The 24797-nt window shown below is 46.4% G+C and overlaps 1 protein-coding gene across 1 annotated transcript in view; it reads left to right on the top strand.

Annotated features, from left to right (window-relative positions):
- The first annotated feature begins 703 nt into the window (after positions 1 to 703).
- Positions 704 to 24797, top strand: part of cacna2d3a (calcium channel, voltage-dependent, alpha 2/delta subunit 3a) — a 74874-nt gene continuing 50780 nt past the window's right edge. The window contains exons 1-4 of the mRNA XM_076167031.1: positions 704 to 978; positions 1390 to 1471; positions 16622 to 16738; positions 24580 to 24639. Of these exons, the coding sequence (XP_076023146.1) occupies positions 839 to 978; positions 1390 to 1471; positions 16622 to 16738; positions 24580 to 24639 (399 nt within the window). The 5' untranslated portion in view covers positions 704 to 838. The remainder of the gene's footprint in view (positions 979 to 1389; positions 1472 to 16621; positions 16739 to 24579; positions 24640 to 24797) is intronic.

Here is a 24797-nt window from a genome sequence, read left to right as displayed (position 1 = left end):
AAAGCTGAAGGCTGTGCTATTATTGCCCCGTATTAGAGTCAGAGAGAGAGAGAGAGAGAGAGAGGGAGGACTAAAGTAAGGAACAACAATAAAGGCATCCACTCCATCCTGAAAATAAAGAAGAGAGAGACACAGAGAGGGGGGAGAGAGAGAGAGAGAGAGAGAGAGAGTGAGTGTGTGTGTGTGTGTGTGAGTAAGAAAGTGAGGGTGAGAGGGAGCTAGGGGGGGATTAAGAAGGAGAGAGAGAGAGAGAGGAGGCTCGTCGCATCTGTCAACAGGAGTAGGCGTGCTCGGGTGCTCTGTATCGTTTGATGTTCTCCACGGTCTCCGCTCTGCCCCCCTCCCACCCCACGCACCCACTCCAGACTCCGGCGTGGGTGAGCTCGGTCACACGGTCAAGCGGTTCGCGCCCGCGTTGAAACGGGTCGAGCTGGACTTTTTTTTAAACAATTTGATTTCCGCCGCTCGGACATCATCGCCGCTCCGCACCGCGCCGCGCCACACACCGGTCAGCGGGGCCACGCAGCAGCCGCGGCACTTTGGGATAAAGTCGCGCCGCTTAGGATCCTTCCACGCTGCTCACTCGGGTTTCACGCTGAAGGGAGAAAGAGAGAGGAGAGCCGTCCGAACACGTGACCATGGCTTATTAGCCAGCATTGATTGTTTTCCTTCTTCTTCTTTTTCTTCTTCTTCTTGTGATTTTTCTGTTTTTATTTCGTATCTGTAATTTCCATTCTGGGATCTTCCGGAGAGTAGCAAAGCCACGGCGGCAACATTAAGCGCCCCCTCCATCACTAACACTCGCCGTGTGCGCGTCGGGAGGGAACTTCTGCCCAGGATGCGGGTGGATCTTAGCGGCTCGGTGCCCGGCTCGGTGCCCGGTGCCCGGTGGTGTGCGTGTCTGCTGCTGCTCTCCTCCGCTCTGAGCTCCCGGGTCACCGAGGCGGGGGGCTCGCACCAGAGCATCCCTCCGGCCGTGTAAGTAGCAGGGGGACCACTCACTGCAGACATGTCCAACTTTGAGCTAACACTAATAAATTGGCTCAGTTTGAACAGTAATGCTTAAGAGAAGCAAAGAAATGACGTCGTGTAGCGCCATTTACAGCTAAGACCCCTCCATGGTGCGTTCACGACCCAGAGTGTCTCTTTTTTTTCTTCCAAATTTCAGTCTTTCTCCGCCTGTAAACTACTACTAGATTAAGTTAAACAATAGAATATGTGAGTAATTGTGATATGCTCTTTTGACATCATTAAAAAAGCAGATGTAGAGGAGTGTTTAAGTGACTCCTCAGTTCAGCAGATTGTTGTTTACAGCTCTTTCATTGACTCCACTTGCGTCTCCCCTCTCTCTCCCTCTCCGTGTGTGTGTGTGTGTGTGGTTGTGTGCAGGGTGAAGCTGTGGGCTTCAGCATTTGGTGGTGAAATGAAGTCCATCTCTGCAAAGTACTCTGGCTCCCAGCTGCTGCAGAAGGTGGGTATTTAGTTTGTGTATTTTTTTTGTCGCTGAATCTGAATTCAGGTGTGAAATTGAAAATGCAGGCAGGAACTGCTAAGCGCTGGAAAGATTCCTCACATTTATCAGATGTTCACTTAAATATTGTGCAAAATTGTGCAGAAGTGGAGATTCCCATTTCTAAAATTGCTTTTGTAATTGTCAGATTGTATGTGTGTGTGTGTGTGTATGTGGACCCCACATAAGCACGCTTTTCCCTATATTACAATTATTTAACAAATGTGGATTGATGCCTTTATTCAGTTTATCCAATCACTTAAAAATGCCTTTTTTTTAACCTTTTCAAATGTCTGCGTGGCTCTGAAAGATCACGGCTCTCCAGCAGAAACCAGCGATGTGGAATCATTTTTGGAGTTGAGAAAATTGTCACTCTTCCTCTCCTTCAGCTGCAGGCCGCGTGCTTTTAAGCCACTCCAGAGTTGATAATGCATGTGGTTCAGGAGGTAGGCACAGATTTAAAAGCTTGTTTGGTACATGTGCCTTTTTAAATTGGTGTCCTTTTCTGTATGGCACTCCAGGGCTGAGATAGACAGATGCACGAGTACACACACACGCGCGCTCTGCCATGCACAAACGCACGCGCGCTCGCACACACGCAGTCAGGGAAGCATTCGTTTTTATTGCTAAGCAACAAAACATTTCTCACATATCTAACACCCCCTTACCTTTTTGGTGTATCTCCACAGTGTGTATCAGTCCCTCTCCCACTCTGCTTTAATGTAACGCCGCTCTGAGTGATGGAATGCAAATTTTCCTAATGGAGGGTCAGTTGATGAAGCACAACTTAGAACTGGCTAATGGATAGACGGTGGACAGAAGGTGCTGCCGGTCAGGAGCATGGTGCCTTCTGTGCACATACACACACACACACACACACACGCACACACTCTTGCTTCGGTGTGTGTGTGTGTGTGTGTCTAAATCACTGGCGGGCTGCTGTTAGGTGTCGCACAACTTGCTGAAACGTTGAGTAGCCGGAGCCCGTGTCTGTCGCTCGTATGCAAGAGTGCACACTTGGAGTTACACACTCACATGGACACACACACACACACACACACACACACACACAGGCTTATAGTGTGGATTCCATCAGCCTCTGATAAGGCAACAGGAGGAGTGGTGTTATCTTTTTTGACGGGGGTAAAACTGTTCTCCCTTTTCATCTTTTTGTGCCTTCCAAAAGTCGATAACCCCCCCACAGAGCGACGACCTCTTTATGAGATGCAAATGAAGGCCGCCGGGTTAATTGAGCAAAGAAAAGAGTGGAGACCTCTTTGTCTGAAAAGTGCATCTTTCTCACCCCAATCTGGTGTGTGTTGCACCTCGGAAAGTGCAGTGTTACTCACTGTGCCCACTCACTGGATTAGAATATCAAATGTGCAGAATGTATGTACGCACGTGCGCACACACACACACACACACACACACACACACGCACACACACACAATTATGTCACATGCACTGTGTAGTATTGTGTGTCCATACAGTCTGAGTGGCCGCTTTTGTCCACCCCCCCAGGCGCGATATGCTTTTCAATAGGCAGAAAGAAGGGATGGACACACACTGTTTTACAGCAAGAGGAGGACAGCACTGAAAGACTGGAGCGTGTGTGTGTGTGTGTGTGTGTGTGATGTGTGGGTGAGTGTTTGTGTTTCCCCTGGGCTGGGGACAGATGAACTCGGTCTCTCTTGAGTTGTCTCTCTGACCCTAGTGTAACAAAACCATTCCTCTGCACGCACACACACGCACACACACACGCAACTGCAGATGCGTGAGGAGTGTGTGGCAAAATGTTGTGACCTTAGCAAGCTTGGCACGATCTCAATAGTTATCTGACTTAAGTTGTTGGCTGGCCCTCCAAAGGTCAAAGGTCACGGAGGTGTCAAAGTTGGCACATAACTTGTAGATTAGGAGTTTTGAGCTGTGGGGTTTTGAGTGAATTCTGGTGTAATGATGATGTCAGGTTTCTTTAGATTACACATTTCGCCATCCTGATGTTTTAAAGAAAAAGTGTTTTAACAGTCAGTCAGTAGGATTCACATTCAGAAACCCTTCCTGGGGACAGTAGTAGCACTTTCGTGCAGCCTGAGACACCACAACTGAGGAAGATGGACCAGGAGTTTGGTCCTGCACCCATTGTGCCTCCATGAAAGACAAATACTGTTGATAAAATGTTGACAAACCTTAATGTTGATTCTACATCTACTTACTGGATTGTCGATTGATTTGGAATTTAATCAAATTGAATTTAAAGATAATTTAGTCACAATTACATTAAATCATAGGATAGATTAGTTATTTTTGCTCAGGTAGGTGTGTGTGTGTGTGTGTGTGTGTGTGTGTGTGTGTGTGTGTGTGTGTGTGTGTGTGTGTGTGTGTGTGTGTGTGTGTGTGTGTGTGTGTGTGTGTGTGTGTGTGTGTGTGTGTGTGTGTGTGTGTGTGTGCGTGCGCGCGCGTGCGTGCGGATGTTAATCCAGATACAGTTTGATGGACGCTGCCTGCAGCTTCAGGTTTGCAGAATCAATTCTCAGAATCAAGCAAACTTCAAAATCTAATTATCTGTAATAATAATGCTAGATGTCAGATTGAGGATCTCATTATTTGAAAATTAATGAGCTAAATAATTAGTTAAGAACAAATCAGCCCAATAGATTTTACAGATAGGCTTGTTTTTAAAGGCAAAATAGAAAATTTAAAAATATTCTTTCGTCAAATTGTGCAACATTTGGCGTGATTCCCCTCTCACATTTCACTTCCTGTCCTGATCTGTCCTTCTCCCTTCGTCCCCTCTGCCTGCTTCCTGTATCCATAGGAAACGGCTCTTGTTTCAAGGTTATACTCAGCCAGGTTGTGTGTGTGTGTGTGTGTGTGTGTGTGTGTATGAGAAAGGAAAGTATGATCAATAACCTGCTGACCTACTGGTTTGCAAAACAAATCAGCTTTTAGTGTTGTGCCCATGATGTATGAGGCATTGTTTACATAAAATACATGCATCCCACACACACATTCACACACATACACACACAGGACAGAAGACTTCTGTTTGAGACACATTAAACATCTCCCACTGATAGATAGAATTAGCTCTGTGTGTTTTTACCCTCTTCACTGCTATTCTGTTGAAATCTTTAATTTCATGTATCATTGAGCAACCTGACTGTGAGCCAGCCCGTGTGTGTGTGTGTGTGTGTGTGTGTGTGTGTGTGTGTGTGTGTGTGTGTGTGTGTGTGTGTGTGTGTGTGTGTGTGTGTGTGTGTGTGTGTGTGTGTGTGTGTGTGTGTGTGTGTGTGTGTGTGTGTGTGTGAGCGCACATGTTGTTGGCTGGACTAGTTTTCACCTCGCTGATGTTATGGCTTCCTGGAAACAAAGTACTGGGACATTATGTCACGCTGAAGTAACTTCGAGCCTGGTGGTAATGGGAGATACGAGACAAACGATCGCTTTTGTGAGCTCGTCACCGCGCCTGTCTGAAAGTAACCGCCGCACGTCTACCTCCCTCTCTCCAAAAGTATAAGCTGCATCTGGGTGGGTGTGTGTGTGGATGTGTGTGTGTGTTTGTGCGCGCGCTGGTGTGTGTCCGTGTTAAGTTTGCGCACCTGCCTAAAAGTGTGTTCAATCACACGCTTGCACGCCGTCTCTCTCTCTCTCACTCTGAGATATGTACAGAGCAAAAGGGCAGAGGATGATAGGAGGGAGTAATGATGTGTGACCTGAGTAGGTTGGAATCGATTCGCCTGGGAGAGGTGTGTGTGTGTGTGTGTGTGTGTGTGTGTGTGTGTGTGTGTGTGTGTGTGTGTGTGTGTGTGTGTGTGTGTGTGTGTGTGTGTGTGTGTGTGTGTGTGTGTGTGTGTGTGTGTGTGTGTGTGTGTGTGTGTGTGTGTGTGTGTGTGTGGTCTCTGTACAGTACATGGCTGCTGATACAGAGTAGCACCAGGCCACTCTGCTTTATGACCAAAGAGCCTAATGCGGCCCACAGTATTCCTGTATAGACTGAAAGGAGTGCAGACGGGGCAGAGCGGTGCCTGGGGAAAGAAGCGAGGGTTGAGGAATAAACGACGGCACTGAAGTCGTTGGGTGAAGTGTAAAGGCTCAGAGGGACGGGGGAAGAGAGAAGGAGAAGGAGGGCCGGCTGGAACACGGAGTGAGCGGGAGGGAAGAGAGGGGAAAGGTGCTACCATGTGTTACCCATGCATTTCCTGTGTTTGACACTTGCTAGAAAAAATATGGTGTTATATATGTGATCAACAATTACTTTCAATGTGTCACAATATGTCAAAGGATCATCAGGTGTTACCATTTCTTTTTGTAAATCGAAATATAGTTGTCAGTTGATTACACAATGTTGGTTAATTAAGCGCGCGCATACACACACACACACACACACACACACATACACACACACACACACACACACACACACACACACACGTATGTCATATTTCCTCAGAAAGCTCAGTGAGGTCACATTTCTCTCTGATTAGCTGCTGCATGTTTGTTGTTTTTGCGATGAAAGATCTATTTTCGTTGCATTCACACCGACGGGATTTAAGAGCACGACTAATTGTCCCATTTTGAAATGGAAATGACTCTGCGTTACATTTTTCCTCCAGTTCATTTTCAATTAATTACATATTTGGCTCACAACAGGGGAAGAATGGCTCCTGCTTAAGTGGGAAATTGCAAAATGAGTCGATGAAATGTTTTATGTTTCCTGCTTTCGTCTAATATGATAAGGAGCATTTATAGATTTGGTTTAGCATTTTTAGTTATTTGACGTTCTTGTTCAAAAGAAATCAACATAATTGAAGTCGCTTTCATTTTTGGGATATTTGTTGCCTTTAATCCCCAAATCTCCATCAAACAGCCTTTAGAGAGTGGAATAGAATTGATTTTTATATCATGTTCATGTAAGGATGTTTTCCTCTTTCACCTGATTTTCCAAAATTAAACATAGTAATTATCTATATTGTAATTCATAATAATTGTGACATAATAATGCAGCTTTTTCCCGCCTGCGTGAGTTCTGTTGCATTGTTATCGGGTCCATAAATACTCATTTCATTTATTTCCCTTTATAGCCTCTATTTACCTCCCCCTCTCTTGTTTCCAGTTCATGAATGACTCAGAGTGTGTGTGTGTGTGTGTGTGTGTGTGTGTGTGTGTGTGTGTGTGTGTGTGTGTGTGTGTGTGTGTGTCTGGGTGTGTCTGGGTACATGAAGTGTGTGTGTGTGATGGTGCCAGTCTGCTGCCAGGGCTGCATGATGGCTGAGGCGTTCCAGTGTAACCGTGTGTCAGCGAGGGGGAGACGCCGCAGATTAGATTTAGCTTTGGGAAAATTGAATAGCTGTCAGGTTCGGTTCAGCACGGCTGGCGATGAGGTGAGGAAAGGAGGCGTGTGTGGGTGTGTACTGATGACTGCCCCTCTTCCCTTAACCTCCCTTTAACCCTCCCATCCCATCTCTCCCTCTCCTCTCTCTCTCTCTTTTTCTCTCTGGGAAAGTGAAAGCTTTGGGAGGAGGAGGAGGTGAAGAAGGAGGGGTGTGGCGTGTCACCGAGTTAATTACAGCGTTGCGCGGGAGTCCTGTGCCTGTGCCGCTGTCCCTTCATGTCCTGGCGGGCCGGCTTTAGCTAACGCAGCCGCTCACTCACACTGTAATTAGTGCTTTGTTGGTGAGAAAAGCAAAACACGGCGTGAATCAAACCGCTGGTGTCCCCCCGCGCCCTCGCCGTGGAGAGCAGGGATTAAAGAACTTAAATTCTTAAAGAGCACAACTGCTGATGCTGTGTTTGCAGGGCTTAGAAAATCAAGAGTCTTTTGATGGCTTGTTGTGCCTCACCCCCCTCCTCTTCGATCCGTCCCCCCGGCTCGTTAGTTTACAAGAGTGAAACGTCTTTGATTTAGTTTGTGTTCCTAAAAAAGAAGTCGACTTTCTTGTTTATTTTATTTTTTCCCATCCCAGTTCCTGACACACACCCGTTTAATGCTTGCATACGGTGAAAACACGCCTCTGTAGCTGCAGCTGAGGGCCGGATGATGAATGTGAAACACTGAAGATGAATATCCTCTGTCATCTGTCATCGCTGGCTCAGGTCTGGCTCTGCCTCTGCTGACCTGCAGACACACCGGACATTTAAGCACACAAACACACACACACACACACACACACACACACACACACACACACAGTAACGCACCTCCGTAATTATGACAAATTGTTTTGCTTGAATTCCAGATTTTATGCAGAGTGTAAACATTATGCAGAGCAGCAAAGGGGCGGGGCTAGTGCTATTAAACACATTAAGGTGTGCGACATTGTGTGAAGGACTGTCTATGACTCGTTGCTGTCCACATCAATCATCCTGCCGCGTGTTTGGCTCCTCCCTGTGAACTGTAGGTAAAGCTGATGAAGCTTCACACTAATTAGAAGGAAGGACATCAGCCGCTCTGTTGATCACAGACAAAAATCCTCCTTTCTTTCGACACATTCAGTGACTCAGATAAGAAGAAAAGGTCAGAGACAGTAAAAGAAAGATCAGAAGCCATTAATGGCAAAGAAAACGTCCTTTAAAAAAATCATATATATCATAATTCATTTCTTTGGTCTAGCTTATTATCACACGACAAATTCTGTGTGGTTTTGCTCGGCCTTGGCTGAGGTATGAGAGCTCTTCTGGATCGGCGTGATTTTTGCAGCCCCACTCCCCTCCCTCCCCTCTCTCTCTCTGTTTGAGTAATGGATGTGCTATAGTAGCTGCGGTGCTAAAGGATACATGTGAGGGGATCTTAGGAGGCTTCAGTGTTTGGAGGAGGTATCTGTGTGTGCGTGTGTGTATGCGTGTGTGTCTGTGTGTGCGTCTGTGTCTGCGTTCACACCCTCAAAACAAAAAAACAAACTGAAAAAACAACATTCTGCCGTCCAAGCACAATATCCTCCTGCACTCCCTCCGCTGTCTGACGGCCTCAGCGTGTCCCAAGTCACCCTTTCTGCCTCTACATCACTTCTGCCACAACACACACACACTCACACACACACTCACACACTCTTAGCTTGACAGTACTTAATGGAGGCTACAGTGCACACACCCCCCTATTTTTACAGCACTGCTCTAAGAGCGAGTGCTGCCAACTCCAGCTCAGTGGGACAGCTGCCCCTCCCTCTGATGACCTTCACCTACACTTGCTGTATTCTGGCACAAGCACAAGCACACAGACACACACACACACACACACACACACTGACTTACACAAGGAACAGAGGCATTGAGTTACACCAAACACACACAGATTGCTTAACACCCATCAGAACACACACAGACAGTGAAATCACCCGTACATATGAGCTTTTCTGCAGTATTTTTGATTGCATGTCATTGTTTTCCACTAGCATTTCTGGTTTAGCAGCCAGGCTAACGTGTAAACGACGCTGAGGTAACGCTAAGCAGGAAGTGACACTGACATAGAATTGATCAATGCTGAGCCGTATTGATTACAGTGTTGTTGGCATGTGCAGGAGGTTAACACGTCTGGCAGTGATAAACAGTTTGTCCATGAAGGACAGAGTCAGATTTGGACCATTTTTACATTTTAATTTCCCCTTACGAAATTTGACAATCATACTGATTGATCCAAACTACGCTCAGTCCTGTTGTGAGGACTGTGCATCTGAAATTTCAAGAAGCTTTACACAGAAGTGCATGCAAACACACAAACATGCACACCAGGTCCACTCAGCCTCTCCCAGGTTTACTTCTCCCTGGCATGTTTCTCCTGATCCTCTGGGATATCCCAAGACGTTCCCCAGGTCAGATGGGATATACATTCTAATCCCTGCAGCATGTTCCGGGTCTGCTCCATGGTCTCCTCCCAGTTAGACATGTGCAGGAGAAACGGTTCTGCTTACGAGCTCAACTTGTCCCTAAGGGTGAATCAGGGCCCCCTGCTGAAAACGAGAAAACCCTGATGTTATTCCCTCAGTAAATAGTTTGAATGTAGTGAATTGATTGGTGAAGTGTGAGCTTTGCCTTCAGGCTCAGGTCTCTCTACCACATCACAACAGAAGCTGCAACAATCCGCCTTATAACCTCGGTCTCCATCCGACCCTCACTGGTGAAAACAATTCCGAGTTGTTTGAACTCTTTCACTCGGGGCAGCGGCTCCCTCCCCACCCACAGATGACAAGCTGCTGTTTTCCAGCAGAGAGCCACGGCCTCAGACACGGAGGTGCTGATCCTCATCCCAGCTGCTTCACACTCGACTGCAAACCGATCCAGTGCACGTTGGAGGTCACAGCTCAAAACTGGACTCTGTTCCAAACCTCGTCTTTGCCTACAAACGTATCAATTCATCTTGGATTTGATTTACAGTGACGGTTTAGTTTGCATTCTTTCCAATGTTTAAGATGTTCAAGGCGTTTAGTTCAAGCTCATACTGTTTAATGTTTCCACTCTTGGTGGTTCATTCATTCCCACTCCTTCTTAGTGAGGACTTCAAAGGGAAGTCAAATGAAGTTGTGGTCCAAAAGTGTAACTTCCCATAATAAATCTCCACTTGTGAGGATGAATGTTGCCTTAATACCTCCACCACAATGTTTTCTCGTTCTTTCCACTTTCACGCTGGCTGCTGCTTGAATCAATTTGAGACTGTGAGAATGTATGGAGTGGAATAGGGAAGCGGCAGCAGCAGGCCACATTGTACGAGCTGCTAAGCATGAAAAATGTTTTCCAGAGCTCTGCTCAAACCGACTCAAACCAGGCGACCGCAGATAGACTCTGGACTATTAATCAGTTCCATGGGAACACATCACACCTGCTTTTGGTACTATTATGTTTTGTTGAAGTGAATTATGGTGGCGTGGAGAAATGTGGAGCGCTGTACTGGCAGAGGAATCACTCTAAGCTCAGGTCTGAATGGGCGATGTAGGAATTTAGATGTGTGCTCATATGCTGGGATAGATGATGTCAGCCTCACCCCTGCAAGGCGATTTGGTGTGTGTGTGTGTGTGTGTGTGTGTGTGTGGTGGCATGGCATGTGAGGACATTGAAAGATGGTGGTCATTAGACAGAGCAGGGATTTGGCACCCACTTTGATGAGCAATGGTGCATAAGCAACAGAAGCAGCGCACCCCAAGACACTCCTGAGCATGGAGAGTGTGTGTGTGCGTGTTTGCGTGTGTGCAGCTGTTGTTCTTCTGTTGCTCTCAATAGTCCTCAGGCATCTTTTAAACTCTCTTCTCTCTCTCTCTCTCTCTTTCTTTCTCTCTCTCTCTCTTCTGTTTCTCATTAATTCTCTCTCTCTCTCTCTCTCTCTCTCTCTCTCTCTCACGCACACAGCACATGAGGGGGGATAAAGTGTGCTGAGGTTTAAAGTGGTTTAAATTATAAAACAAAGAGACACAAAATAAAGAGAGAGAGAGCAACTTCATTTATACCTCAGCCTTTATTTAGACTTCACATTTGCATAATGGACATAAAGTGGTGATTTGTCATTTTTGTTACATTTCAGTATGATATGCACCACATGTATGTATAATGTGAATGAGAAACATCAGTATTTTGTAAGTAAGTATTAGTTTGAGCATCTCTTCAGTCTGGACTTATGGACTCTCCTAACTTTAAAGACGAGCTCTTCAGTTGGACGCCTCCAAGTTGCTGAGCGCCACACTTCAGCTCTAAAGGAAAGATGTAATTATGCTTTTCAACAGCCAGATATGATTCTGAGTCTTGTTTTGACTGCGACACATTTAGCTGTCACTTCTGTCAACAGACTGAAAGACCAGAAACCAGAAAGGCAGACTCGTCATCTGGCTGCCAAGTGTGTTTATCAATCAGGCTAAGTGATCAAACTTTACTTTACCAAACTTTACTACATCATTATCAAGCCCAACACAATTCAACACAGCCCAGCACCCATTCAATTGGGGATAAATATTGCTCCTCTGACATGTAAACCTGTTTTGTAGTCACATGTTTGTTCTCCTGTTGCCTTACAATACGTTAAGATGGGATCAGGTTGTCGTTTTTTAGATAAAAGTGGCGTATCAGAGCCACATTGGTGCTTCATGTAGTCTCCGTCTTGCTCTTGTCCGCCTCTCTGACTCTTTGCTGGGTGTTAACCATCCAGTGATGACAACAAAGAAATGTCTCCCGTCTATCTCCCAACTGCAGCCGCCTTTTTCTCCACTTATGACTGAGTAGTCTATCAGCGTTTAGGCGCGTGCGTGTCTGCGTGCTCACTAACCAGGGCCCATCCATTCCCAGCGCATCGATCCGACTCTGAGATGCCTCCACGTTATGATCAATACCATATCCAGCCTCATTGATAGATAGTCTGGCGGTGAATGGCGGGCGGCGATGGTAGGCGTGGCCGCTCAGGCACGCAGAGCCGCCTCCTGGATTTTGCTCGCGTTTGTAGATGTCTTGTTTTAACGTCCGCGCCATCAGCATTTAACAGCAAAGCGTGGGACTTACGATTTGTCTGTGTGTGTGTTTTACAATTCACTGGGAGTGTCCCTGCGCCACCAGATACGGGACTCAGACCAACATGCTTTGGAGGCGGGGAGCACAAGCGTGAAATTAATTGTTCCACTTCATCTCCAGCCAGGGTTCTTTTCTTTTGAGGGAACAATTTGTCGGCTGCTGTGCGAGGGGAGTGTATGAAAGGGTGTGTGATGGTGTGATGATGTGGCCTTCTTGGGAGATCCTGCGGTGCTGGATTCACTTACTCAAGTAACAGTCTCTCTGTGTTTTGCAGGAGAGTCAACGCAACATCAGTCAGAACGCAATTACTCTCACTCTCCCATTACATCGTTACACACACACACACACACACACACACACACACACACACACACACACACACACACACACACACACACACACACACACACACGGTTGTGGGCCATTGACAGAGTAGCAGAAACCAGAATTAACTTCACAGCCACGTGACACCTTCAGGTCCTCACCTCCTCTCTCGGTGTCGCTCCACCTTCGCTCCTTCTCTTCCTCCCTCCTCCTCACAAGTCATGTTGGCTGTAATTACAAACATGGCTTTAGGGAATCAATGCTCCTTTTATATGTATGTACTGTATATGATGATACTGCGAGACTGGAACATGTTTCAGGAGAATACACACTTTCACATGCGGCCTGAGTTAATGAACACACACGCCTTTACTTGTCAGTTGAATAATTCAGCAAGTTCTATTTCAGAAAGCTTTAACACATTTCTACAGCCATAATTTAATATTCTAAAACCTAAATTCTTCATGTTGGTGACATCAGTGGTGTCGAGGACTGGATTTGATGTTTTCCTTCTGGGAAAGTTGAATATTGAATATTGTATGATTGTCATGTTAAGTCTGGTAGTTGTTTGACCTCTGTGTCTCTCTCTCTCTCTCTCCCCCCCCCCCCCCCCCCCCCCCCCTCCTTCCCCCAAACACACACACTCGTCACACACTCAGCCTTTTTGCTCATCACACTCAACCCACTTGTAGTCAAACAAGTAGACAGAAACAGAGCAACCAAGCTGTGGTTTGGGGAATGAAATCCAAATACTCTGGCTCAAACAATACTACACACACAGACACACACACACAGCGATTTGTGGGAGGATGCTGGAACTTCTGGCACTTTCCCAAATCCTTCTTCTTCTTCTTCTTCTTCTTCTTCTTCTTCTTCTTCTCACTGCTTTCCCCTCTCTGCTCTGGGCTTCATTGAGTTTTGTGAATGAGAGCCGACGAGACAGGAAACATAACAAACTGAACTAGACCAGAGGCCGTATTTGTGCTTTGGCTTTTGGTCATTTACATTTGCTGTGGTAAACATGAAGGGTGAAGCATTTAATTAGTAAATGAATCCTTTGAAAAGTGTGAAGAATAATGTGTTAAGGGTACATTCATAAAGACAATTGTTTGTTTACACATGTAGGCGTGTGAATGTTGTAACGCCAGGGAATGTGTGTGTGTGTGTGTGTGTGAGAGAGAGGAAGAAAGAGAAAGATTAATATTCAAACAGCTGTGAGTGAGTGTGTGTGTGTGTGTATGAGAGAGAGCCAAGGTAAAGTGGACTCTAGTGATGCGGTAAATGAGCTGGGATTTAGGGGATCGGGGTTGAGTCTTGGTGTGAAATGAACTTTTTCTCCTTCGTTAACCACTTTGCTATCCACATACAAAGCTACGAAAAGGAAGTGATGTCACTCTGCGTGTCCACAACAACACTGATGGACACACAGCTCGTATGCACACAGGTTTATACATGTAAACAGTGTAAGCACGGGAGCTTGTTTTCTCTCTGCAGGTGTGTTTGTTCAGTTGTGCAGACGAGCATCTGGGCGCTAAAGTGCAGCCTGGACAGAGAATCTCTCTGCTCTCTGCTCGCTGTCCGAAAGTCCCAGCAAAATGTGTGGGAGAGAGATTAGCAGCATCAGCTCGTTCATGTGATGGAACACAGCATCAATGGCGACAAGAGATATTTATCTCACACACACACACACACACACACACACACACACACACACACACACACACACACACACACACACACACACACACACACTGCGTTTGGTATTGCAGTGGCTCTGTCTTCAACACTTTGGGCTAAAAGTAGTTTTCTCGGCGGTCACATCAGGTGACGCATGGCCGTATAGCTGCACAGCTGGCGTCACCGTGGGAGCGGTCGCCATGGCAGAGAGAAACATCCGTTTGCTGCCCTGTGGACAAGACTGCACACACACACAAACACACACAGGGGCAGCTTGCAGGTGTGAGTGTGCAAATTGCGTGCGTGACACCGTGACCTCACTCCAGCTGCTCACACTCGGCTGTAGAGTGTGTTCATAAAGTGTGTCGCTAAAGATTCCTCCTGTCTCTGTCAACGTAAGCCGAGACATAATTTGGTCTCAGCCACCATTGCAATGACAATAAGACTTATGTGCTTTTGTTTTATTATGTATATAAGGATTATACACTATTCAGAACGACACAGTGTAGAGAAATGTGTCTGCTCTTACCAACAATCTCACAACTCTGCAGGGATAAATGGAACAAATTGACTGTTGAGTGCGGTGCTGAAAGGAAAGTGAGGATAAAGAGCCTCGTCTCGGTAAAAAGTCAAGACTACAGAAGCTGACAGGGAGCCTAAATGAGGCCAGTATCTATGAGCACTACACAACTGGCTTTCCTCTGGGAGGGAAAGAGAAACTTTAAGTTCTGTTCCTCGCTGCTGCTCTTCAGCAGGTGCTGCCGTCTAACATCACATCCTACATCCAGCTATTCCTACTTCTGCTTTACGACCTTTATGTACGATTAGATGGCTCATCCGTTTAATTTTACTCATTTGGGGGGAGTGTTGCCGTTGCTGTTGCTCAGTGACACTTCAGCAGCAGAGGCACACGGCCCTGCATACTGCTGCCGTTGAAGCCCGTTGTCGGTTGCTTTTCCCTCTTCCTTGTCTCCTGGGAATTGTCAATGTGGAAATATGTGAGTCGGCTTTGCTGTGATGATGATGTGATGTGAGGCAGATAGCTGCGGGCTAATATGGGCCTACAGACAGCCTGTGGTCAGCTGGAGCCTCTTAGCGTCTCACCGTGTCTCACCGTGTCTCACACACGCGCGCGCTGCCACAATTCAGTGTTAAAAATCCCTTCTTTTATGAGCTATGATTGTGATCTTTAAGTCAATCCGTTTGTCTCATTAGCACGGGAGGTGATGGAGGCGGTGGAATGAGAGGAAGAGAAGCAGAAATTACAAAAGAGAAAAGGAAGACAAAGAGGGAAGTGGAGCCGGTGGAGCCAGGCTGTGTAAATGTCAGCTTCAACATACCACCAGGACTGAGAATTATTATAAAAGCGCAATGTTCTGCTCCTGTGATTGGCCGCGCTGCACATCACAGCACGTCAGCCTCATTATTCTGATTTTTCCTGCCGTCCTTGTCGGGGTAATTTGCCGTTCTGACTCATCAGGCATTCAGCGGTATCGGCCACACGAGATGTTATTTTCAGCCGCAATTAATGTGCAGCACTGTTGCTTATCACTGCGCTTGATGACTGAGGTTTGGAGTGTGTGTGTGTGTGTGTGTGGTCAGTATTGTGTCAGGAAAACAAAGGAACATTTTTCTTTCTTTCTTTCTTTCTTTCTTTCTTTCTTTCTTTCTTTCTGTCTTCCTTCTCAGTCTCCACATCGTTTTTGACTTAGACAACACACACATACACAACACACACACAAGCTCAGATGGACACAAAAAGCAGCAAACCAACTCCATCTCCCTTTTCATGCTTGTTTATTTATTATAGCCGATACACACTTTCTACCCTTTCACATCATTGACACAACTGAAGCCTCTCACCCCCCCCAGTTTCCAATCTGTTGCTGAGCTCAAGCAGCTAAGAGCAACACATGTGAGCACAACATCTTGGCATAACATTAGAGTGCACACACACACACACCATTTGATACGGCTGTAATCTTATGTTCAAACCTCGGAGAGTCGCCCTCAGCTGTAGTGCACGGAATTCTGAAATGGTTTCCCTTTTTTCGTATAAGTACACTCCCACAGTTGGCGTGTGTGTGAGTGTGTGAGATGTGGAATTAGCGCGACTTAATGTCAGTGTCCTCGGTGAAGTCTCTGGTTTAAGCTCAGCATCCCCACACTCGTGTTTTTAGCAGAATAATGTGATTTAGTGCAGCACTGGGGGGCTGAAGTGTGTCACTGATGGTTTAAACGGGGATGGTAATTTTGTGGGCTGAGATAATTGGTTTGGTTTGGTGTGAAGGAAGAGCTGTTATAAAGTTCAGGTTTGACTTCTGAGCCAAAGTAGAATAAAGGTGGAACAAATATGTAAATGACTTTCGGCACTCCAGTTTGATCTTTGTCATTAATTCCAATCTGTGTAAATTTCAAGTCCATTTCTCGTCCTCGTCCACACAGATAGATACAAAAGATTCCACCTCCTTTTCACTTTGTGTCGTTCTCTGTCTTCTGTTCTTGGCTCCGTTCAATCTTGCAGACTCGACCTCGCAGCCCCTTGAGTCATATCAAGGGGTGGGTCAAATATGAAAGGACACTGTTTTTTGTAACCACCTGAATGTTCTGAATCTGCTTCTGTTCTGCAGAAATACAAGGAGTTTGAGCGAGCAGTGCGGGTGGAGGAGATCGACGGGCTGCGGCTGGTGAAGAGACTGGCGGCGGACATGGAGGAGATGTTTCACAAGAAAGCCGAGGCGATGAAGGTACTGGTCTCCACCGCCTAAACACTCCACCTGTTCATGTGAGCGATGAAGATGAGGACTTCACTGCACAGAGCTCTGTGAAGAGTCTATTCCTGACCACGGCGATGACCCTATTGGGTGTCTGAAGAAGTGCTGTGGTGTCAGGTTGCCAGAGTGAAACCATAGTGTGTGTGTGTGTGTGGTTTGTGTGTGTGTGTGTGAGGGAGTTGGGGGTGAGCTGACACACAGAGGCGAGGCTATGATCCAGCCATCAGTATCTGTGTTATTGATCTTCTCCAACCAAACTGACAAAAGCTCCAAAACAAAAAAAACACGTTTCTATTTTAACATTTGTGTGCGTGTGCGTGCGTGTGTGCATTTCATCCATTTGTGAGCGTAACACATTGCAGTACAGCGTGTACATGTTTGCCTGTGTTGTAACAGGTGCTTTGCCGTTGAGGTTGGGTGCACGCCGCAGCTCTCGCTCCAGGTGATAGATCCTATCACGCCAACATGGTGCCGCTCACAGAAATTGGATTTTCTCCCCGACAGTCTGAGCCCAGGCTACAGGCTGGAGAGGGAGAGAGAGGGGGAGAGAAAGAGAGAGAGAGAGAGAGAGACATAGAGATAGTGACAAACCATTTCTGTGCTTCAGCTTTCTGCTCGCCGCCCGTCATTATTCTTATTTGTCACTTATGAAAGCCTTCCTGTTTCCTCTCTGTCCTGTGCATGGCGGCACACACACATGATTAGGTGTTTCAAAAATTGTCATCTGCCTTTTTTTTTTTAATATGACTCCAACTCTCCTGAAACGCTCGCTGGCATGAAAGCGAGGCTCTAATTGAATATTCAACAAAAATCAGAGGACTTGATCGGCTCTCTGAATAACAAATCACAGGCATTATTGCCAATTATAGGCTTTTGACATCAGCATTAAGCCTATGTTACTCTCTTGTCTTTGCATTGCGATGTACTCTGCTGGAATGTGTGTGTACTTGTCCTCACTGACTTGCACACACTGAGGGGGACTGGCAGCATTGTTGTCTTAGCGTGTCATCTCCTTCAGAGTGCATTAAACCCCCGGAGATATGAGGACTTGGTTGGCTAATGGCTTTTCTAAAGCCCTCTGCCTGGCTGCTGCCTGCATGATAATTGTGTATTTCGGCGTGTGTGTGTGTGTGTGTGTGTGTGTGTGTGTGTGTGTGTGTGTGTGTGTGTGTGTGTGTGTGTGTGTGTGTGGAGGGGGAGGAGGGGGTATGGGGGTTGATGAGGAGATGAGGAGATGAGAGTGAAGCCACTGGTGTGATGGAGGAATGTTTCCATGTGACAAATGTAGCAGTGTGGAAGGAAGAGGAGATGTTACAGGAAAGGGAATGTGAAGAAAGTGGAGGTGTAACTATGGGGATGATGGAACCAAACCCCCCTCCCTCCCCACCCCCCATTCCCATCCCCCCCATGTCATCTGCTGTCATGATTCCACTCCACCAAACACTTTACTTTCTCATTTACAACACTGACAGTTCGCCCGGTGATGAATCGCGGCGGTGGACACACACAATGGAAGCGTGTGTGAATCTCTTTATCCCTCTTCTCCTCCACCTCACCTTCCAGTCCTCTCTTCCTTTGTCACTTCCAGCCTGTCTGGCCCGGAGTGCACACCTGCAGCCTCCTTTAAGCATCCCTCCATCCTTCCTCCAGCCTTTCCTCTCCTCCTCCCGCTCCTCTTCCTCCTCCTCTCCTCGTCTCTCTCGGCTTTTTTCGCTCCCAAGCGTTTTTTTGCTTCGGCAATTCAATTTCCGTGCTGGCGCTCTCCCCCCTCTGCCTGTCGACGTGGTTTTATCTCCCTGTCGCCACGTCAATTCCGCCTCTTTATCGCTCGCCGCCACCTGCCGAGAGACAGCCGCCTCTGTCGCCGTAAAAGGGAACACCTAAAAGACTGTTTTTGTGAATGGTGCTTCCTGCCATTCTCTTTAATGTGTTTAGGTGAGAGACATTAAATCTGTTGTTATTACAGCGTTTATTCATTCGCAGCACGTAAGCCTCCAAGTCTGCACTTTCAGCCTGGATGTGTGTTCGTCCTGGTGTTTAGGATGGGTGTTCGATTATGCTCCTCCCTTATCGTTGTCGTGTTATAGTGTGTGTCTGTGTGTGTGTTTGTGTGTGTCTGACAGACAAAAACTTTCAGCAAGAGCAGTTGTGTCTCGCAGTCGCTTCAGCCAATTTAATTGCGACGCTCCTATTATAGATAAGAAGGCCAGTCAAACAATGCTTGGAAGTAAACACATGCTCGGGGAAGACAGCTGTGTGTGTGTGTGTGTGTGTGTGTGTGTGTGTAGTCTTTGTGCGCATCCTGTAAATTGGTGTGCGTATGTATTTAGTCCTGGTGTCCATATAAACATCTCAGATCAACATTGTTACATTTTAATAACTGTAACCTTCATCAGCTCCTTATTAGGTTCAGTATCAGCCTTCTCTCCTCTCCTCTCCTCTCCTCTCCTCTCCTCTCCTCTCCTCGTGCAGTTAAAGAAATGGCGAGCGTGCCCTTATCAAAGTTGAAAAGCGTGGCTCTATTGTAATGCCCTCTTTGAAGTCAAGCGTGGCTGTGTTTCATGTGACAAATGCACTTCAAAGCGGAGTGGATGCCTGGCTGCTGGGGCTGATTGGTCTGTAATGGCGTTCGGCGTGCGCCTGTGTACCTGCTGTTATCACTTACCTGTGGCAGCTTCGCATCTGTCGTCTTACTGGTGCACAAAGCGAACAAAGTCTGCATTAGACTAAAAATAAAAGCCTTCTACAGAGCTTGACAACAACAAAATTGTGTAGATCCGTCATGAATTTGACATTCCAAAGTTGGCAAGGATGATTTGAATGAAGAGAATAATCTATATGTTATAGACAATATAGGATCTTAGTTGTCTTCCATTCCTCATTGTTGAGTGACTGATGCCTTCAAGTGATATTGGAAATTTGGAAATGCCAGTGCTACAAAATTGCTTACTGACGTTGTGACCTCCACCTTCAGATGAGCACCCGAACGCAGCACTGGCCTCCTCGTCCGGGGTGTGTCTCATTGGTCGGTGTCATGTGCGGCCCTGCCCTGCGGTCTTGTCCTGCCGTGTCCTGCTGTCCGCTCTCCTCCCTCACACTGTCACGCTGTGCTCACAGCGCCGCTCCCCTCATTTCCTTCATTTCATTAGCTGTCCTCTGTCTCAGATCACTGTCACATCTAAGTGAGATGTAGTAGATGTCACGGCAGAAATCCCCCCCCCCCCTCTTCTCTCTTTCTCTCCTCCCCTCTCCTCCTTAGCTCCTTAGCTGTCACCAAGAAGCCAGAGTGAGAGATGGGAGCGTTTTCTGGAATGACGAGTTTGAAGATGTAGGCGGGGACGATTGAAACGCAAACCACGGAGAAAATTACTAGCAGTCCAAATTTCAGTCCAAAACATGGAATGAAAGCGAGGAGAGCCGGTGGAGGAGGGATGGCAGAAGGGTTTAAGAGCTTCGTATTCCTTTACTGTCAGCAGAACTGCTGATGACTTGTCAAGTATTGATTATTGGTGCCTGATGTTTCAAAGTACACTGCCTCCCCCTTCTCCCACTCTTTGTCTCTCCCTTTCTCTTTCACTTTCTCTTTGTCTCCGTCTCTCCGCCGCTCCTGTCTTCTTGGCCGGCGCCCAATCTAAATGTGGGAAACAGGGGAAGCAAAGTGTCACAGCGCACTTTTCTTTTTTGTCGATGCTGCAACTCTCCCCTGCCTGCTTTGACAATATTAATTGCTGTCCCTTGTGCTATTGATGGGCTTGACCCGAGCCAATCCAGCTCAGCCCGGCTCAGCCCTTAGTGGATCAGGCCTCTGGCAGATCCAGGACCCCTAGGACCTGCCCTGATCCAGTGGGCCAAGCTTAGCTAGCATTTCTGCCTGCTGCAGAGGCACGGCTGAACGTCTGTGAAGGAACAAGCAGGCCAACTCATTCAAATGCTGCTTTGTCCTGTGAGATTTCCACAAATCTGTGACAGCATCAACGTGCCGCTGTAAAGTCCAAAGTTAATGTGACAGGAAATGACCTGGCAAATGTTCAGGTCACCTCTTTTATTTTCTACTGACAAAAGATAATAAAGTGTCAAAATTATGAATCTGACTTTGAACCTAAAGTGGCAGAATGAAAGAATTAATCATCTCCTCCCCTTGGTGGAAATGCACTTAAAATTTTGAAATACTGTGTCAAAAAAGGTCCCAGGCCTCCGCTCTGAGCCAATCGTCTGGCTCAGCTCAACACGTGCCAACTCTCACTGTTTAAGTGTTGCATTCATAATTGATAGACATTTATTAAGGTCAGATGCTTCAGACCAGCGACGCGATGCGGCGAGAGAACAATAAGCCAATCAAGCTGACAGCTAAATGAGGGGGATCGCTTATGAACTTTTGAAAGTGTAAACAAGCCAAATACTTTCGACAGGCGAGTTCGTAATCACAGGATGTCACGTTACGCAAAAGGGTGTGTGTGTGTGTGTGTTGGGGGGGATGAGTGCAAATGTCAGAGAAATGGAAAGAGGCGGGCAGAAAGAGGGAGGGATGATGAATGATGAAAGAGGGAATGGTGTGTAAGGAGGAGGGGGTGGGGGGCAGGATGATATGCAACAATACACCCGATCATGAACCAGAGTCGTGTCTTATAAACGAATCTGCTGTTTCTCTTTCCCCTCCTCTAATCCTTCATCCCATCATCTGCCTCGTCTTCATTTGATGTGTTAATATGCAGAATTTAGACCGACGTGTTCCAGTCAGTAATATGTCAGGGATGCAGTACAATAACAAATAACACCTGTAACATGTCAGACAAAGGTATTTGTGCTGTATGTTTCTGTTCCCTCTGCATTCATCCCTGTTTACATTCCATCATAATGCAGCCCTCATGTCACATAGATGAGCTGCATGTCAGATTACCATCATTTACAAACATAATGCAGCTATCCAGTCGTCTTCTCTCTCAGCTACATGTTTTGCGTGTGTGTGTGTTTTGAGGTAGACAAAAGGTGCTGCCTTTCCGAGTGTGTCACTTTAATTATTGCTATCGTCTGGAGTCTCAACAGAGCAGCTATGGAGGAAAAGTCATTTCCTCTCTTTTCTTAAAGTGCATCACACACTGTGGCAGGACCGCCTACCAGCACGGAGAGGGAGACAGGACGAGACACACTCATTTCAATACGCCCAGACCACACATCAAAGCACAAACACACACACACACCGACTGCTGCGCGCATCCTTATGATACGGTCAAATTGAAATTCACAGAAGTGACTCACACCTACTTATCTCTAATCTGTTTTTCAAATTGAAATACTCCCCACTTCTGTACAAGTTATTTTTACCCTCAAGCTTGAAAACACAGCTTTATTAGTCACACTAGAGAAATAATGTGCCTTAACGCATCACAAGCTGGTGGGGATCAAGTGTGTAAATACTGCGTTTGATGAAGTAGAGATGAAATTAGAAGTAGACAATTCGTAGCCTGCAGGTGTTCGACCAGAAGCCACAATCTGTCGGTGTGTGTGTGTGTGTGTGAGTGTGTGTGTCCGCGTGTGTGTGAAGCCAAGTTCTCAGACCAAGACAGATGACAGGGCTGGAATAGGCTGATAACCTGCAGACGGCCAAAAAACCAGAGGGACAAATCCCTTATCCCTGTGTCACGGTGATGAATTGTTTCCAAAACACAAAGGGAAAATGTGAAATGTGTAAAAATAGCTAGAAACTGCAGCTAATCTTATAAATTCATATTGTCATAAAGGGACTGAGACTATCTCTTAATGGAAAACATGTTGGAAAAACAAGCGGACACAATGGAAACGAGTGAAATGTTTAACAGCACTTTAATAAGTTTTTGTGTACATAAGACAGATTGAATGATTGATTCTTGTTAAATATGACCAAAATGTATCTCCATAAAGGTTTTTGCAGGCTTTACATTGACGGATTGATCGATTGATAGTTGCATAGCTGTATTCAAATTCAATCTGATGTCATCATTAGCTCACAAACAGAGTGATTGGCATTTACAAAAGCAGCTGCAAGATTGAAAAGGTCAGAGGTTGGATACCTTAAACCCGCGTCAGGCCATCAGCGGCAAAATTGGCACCTGTACGTTCCCACCGCCACGCGTAGGCACTCTCATACACATGCAAACACTCCAAAGTGTGTTTGTGTTGACGCCAAGCATCACAGGCGGCGTCTGACATTTTCCCCGGGAGTGTTCAGACCTTTAGAGAATGTTATTCTTTCATTCCTCTCTCATCCTCCTTTTATACCGACAGGCCTTATCTCTGTTCCGGGAGCACGCTTCCTTTTGTGGATTTCCTTTAAATGCGCCCTGCCGGAGGGTTTGCGCTCCCTCTTGACACATGGAAACACACATAAAACAAACTTTACATTGGCGCAGTGGCGTAACACAAACACACATCAGACTTCAAGAAGACACTCTGGACCACAAACTAAGCCTGGGAGTCTTGTTTGATGAATCAGAGGTCTTGGATGTGTTGATTTATTTTCCCTGCCTGTCAGAGACTCGGGAAGCAGAACAACCGCACACGTGAAACCATAACCGAATGCTATGCAACGATATGGAGAGCGATTCAATGGCCAGGTGTGTTGCTATGGTGAAGGAAATGATTGGCCTGGCTCTAGATGACACCATTTGCTTCCTAAAACAGCACACATCACTCTCTCTCACACACACACACACACACACACACACACACACACACACACACACACACACACACACTCACACGCAGCTGAAATAAGCTGGCTGATTGCAGTAGTTTGACGGGTAAAGCCCATTTGAATGGAAATGCAAAATGGAAGTGCATTACCAACCTCACAGTCACCAGAACCAGCTGTGGATGAGAGGAATGACTTGCTATGGGATCATGCTTTGCACATCACTGTTGGAGGTAGAAGCGCTCAAGTGTGTGTGTGTGTGTGTGTGTGTGTCTGTGTGTGGGTGGGTGGGTTTTCTCAGAGTCAAGCTGTTACTCGGGGAGCAAACGCTCCCTGCAGGCTCCTCACCTTTTGGCTTGTTTGAAAAGCGACTTGGCGCCTGCCATGACTCCCTCAGGCCTGTTTTTACTCAACATGTCACACACATAAACATCACAGTGATACACACATGAGCGTGATTGTATTCCATATTTTGTGTCACATGGCTTTGTGCAGACATTCATACAGTGATGTAGGCAGACCACAACACCAGAAAAGAGCATTTCTGATGATGGACAGTGTCAGGGGGTAAAATGATATCAATCTCGTAACGCCGCCCGTCTGCTTTTGACTGCGGCATGAGTGTTTTCGAGGCGGTTAGATGTGAAGATGTTCAGTTTTCCCATCAAAGCAAAAGAGAGTGAAGGACCCAGACAGAGACGGAGAGAAAAACATTGACTTAAAGGCACACAGATACCAGCAACACCCTGCAGCCATACACAGCAGATGGTAACAGCAAGAGGGTAAGAGGGTGATGATTCTCTCTCTCTCTCTCTCTCTCTCTCTCTCTCTCTCTCTCTCTCTCTCTCTCTCTCTCTCTCTCTCTCTCTCTCTCTCTCTCTCTCTCTCTCTCTCTCTCTCACACTCACACTCCCCACGTGTGTGTGCGTGTAAAACAGCATGAACCGTTGATAGATTTTTTTTCGGTAGTGTCCAAAGGACCTGAGGCTCTGATTCATTCCCTTTGCTTCTGAACCATTTAGCAAGACTCTCTCTCACCGACACAGGCACACACAGGCACACACACATACACACTCACATACAAATATTCCTACACAAATATTTCTTTCAGTGATTAGTGAATGTATTTTTCTCTCCTCTCCTATAGAGACTGGTGGAAGCAGCAGAGGAGGCCCACCTGCAGCACGAAGAGGATCCAAACCTCCAGGTATGTGTGTATCGTGTGTGTGTGTGTCTGAGTGTGTGTGTCTGTCGTCTGGATCTATAATCTGATGACAGAAACATCATTACAATCAACTCTCTTCCTGTTAGCTCATTAACTCATGCCTGAAATAATTCCGTGTACGTGCCGGTGGCCGTGCCATG

Source organism: Genypterus blacodes, unplaced genomic scaffold (genome assembly GCF_046128005.1).
Source record: "Genypterus blacodes isolate CSIRO-AG114 ecotype Tasmania unplaced genomic scaffold, CSIRO-AGI_Gbla_v1 ptg000156l_1, whole genome shotgun sequence".
In the NCBI taxonomy this organism is placed as follows: Eukaryota; Metazoa; Chordata; class Actinopteri; order Ophidiiformes; family Ophidiidae; genus Genypterus; species Genypterus blacodes.
Note: the sequence above shows the minus strand (reverse complement) of the source record. Positions and strands in the feature narration are given on the sequence as shown.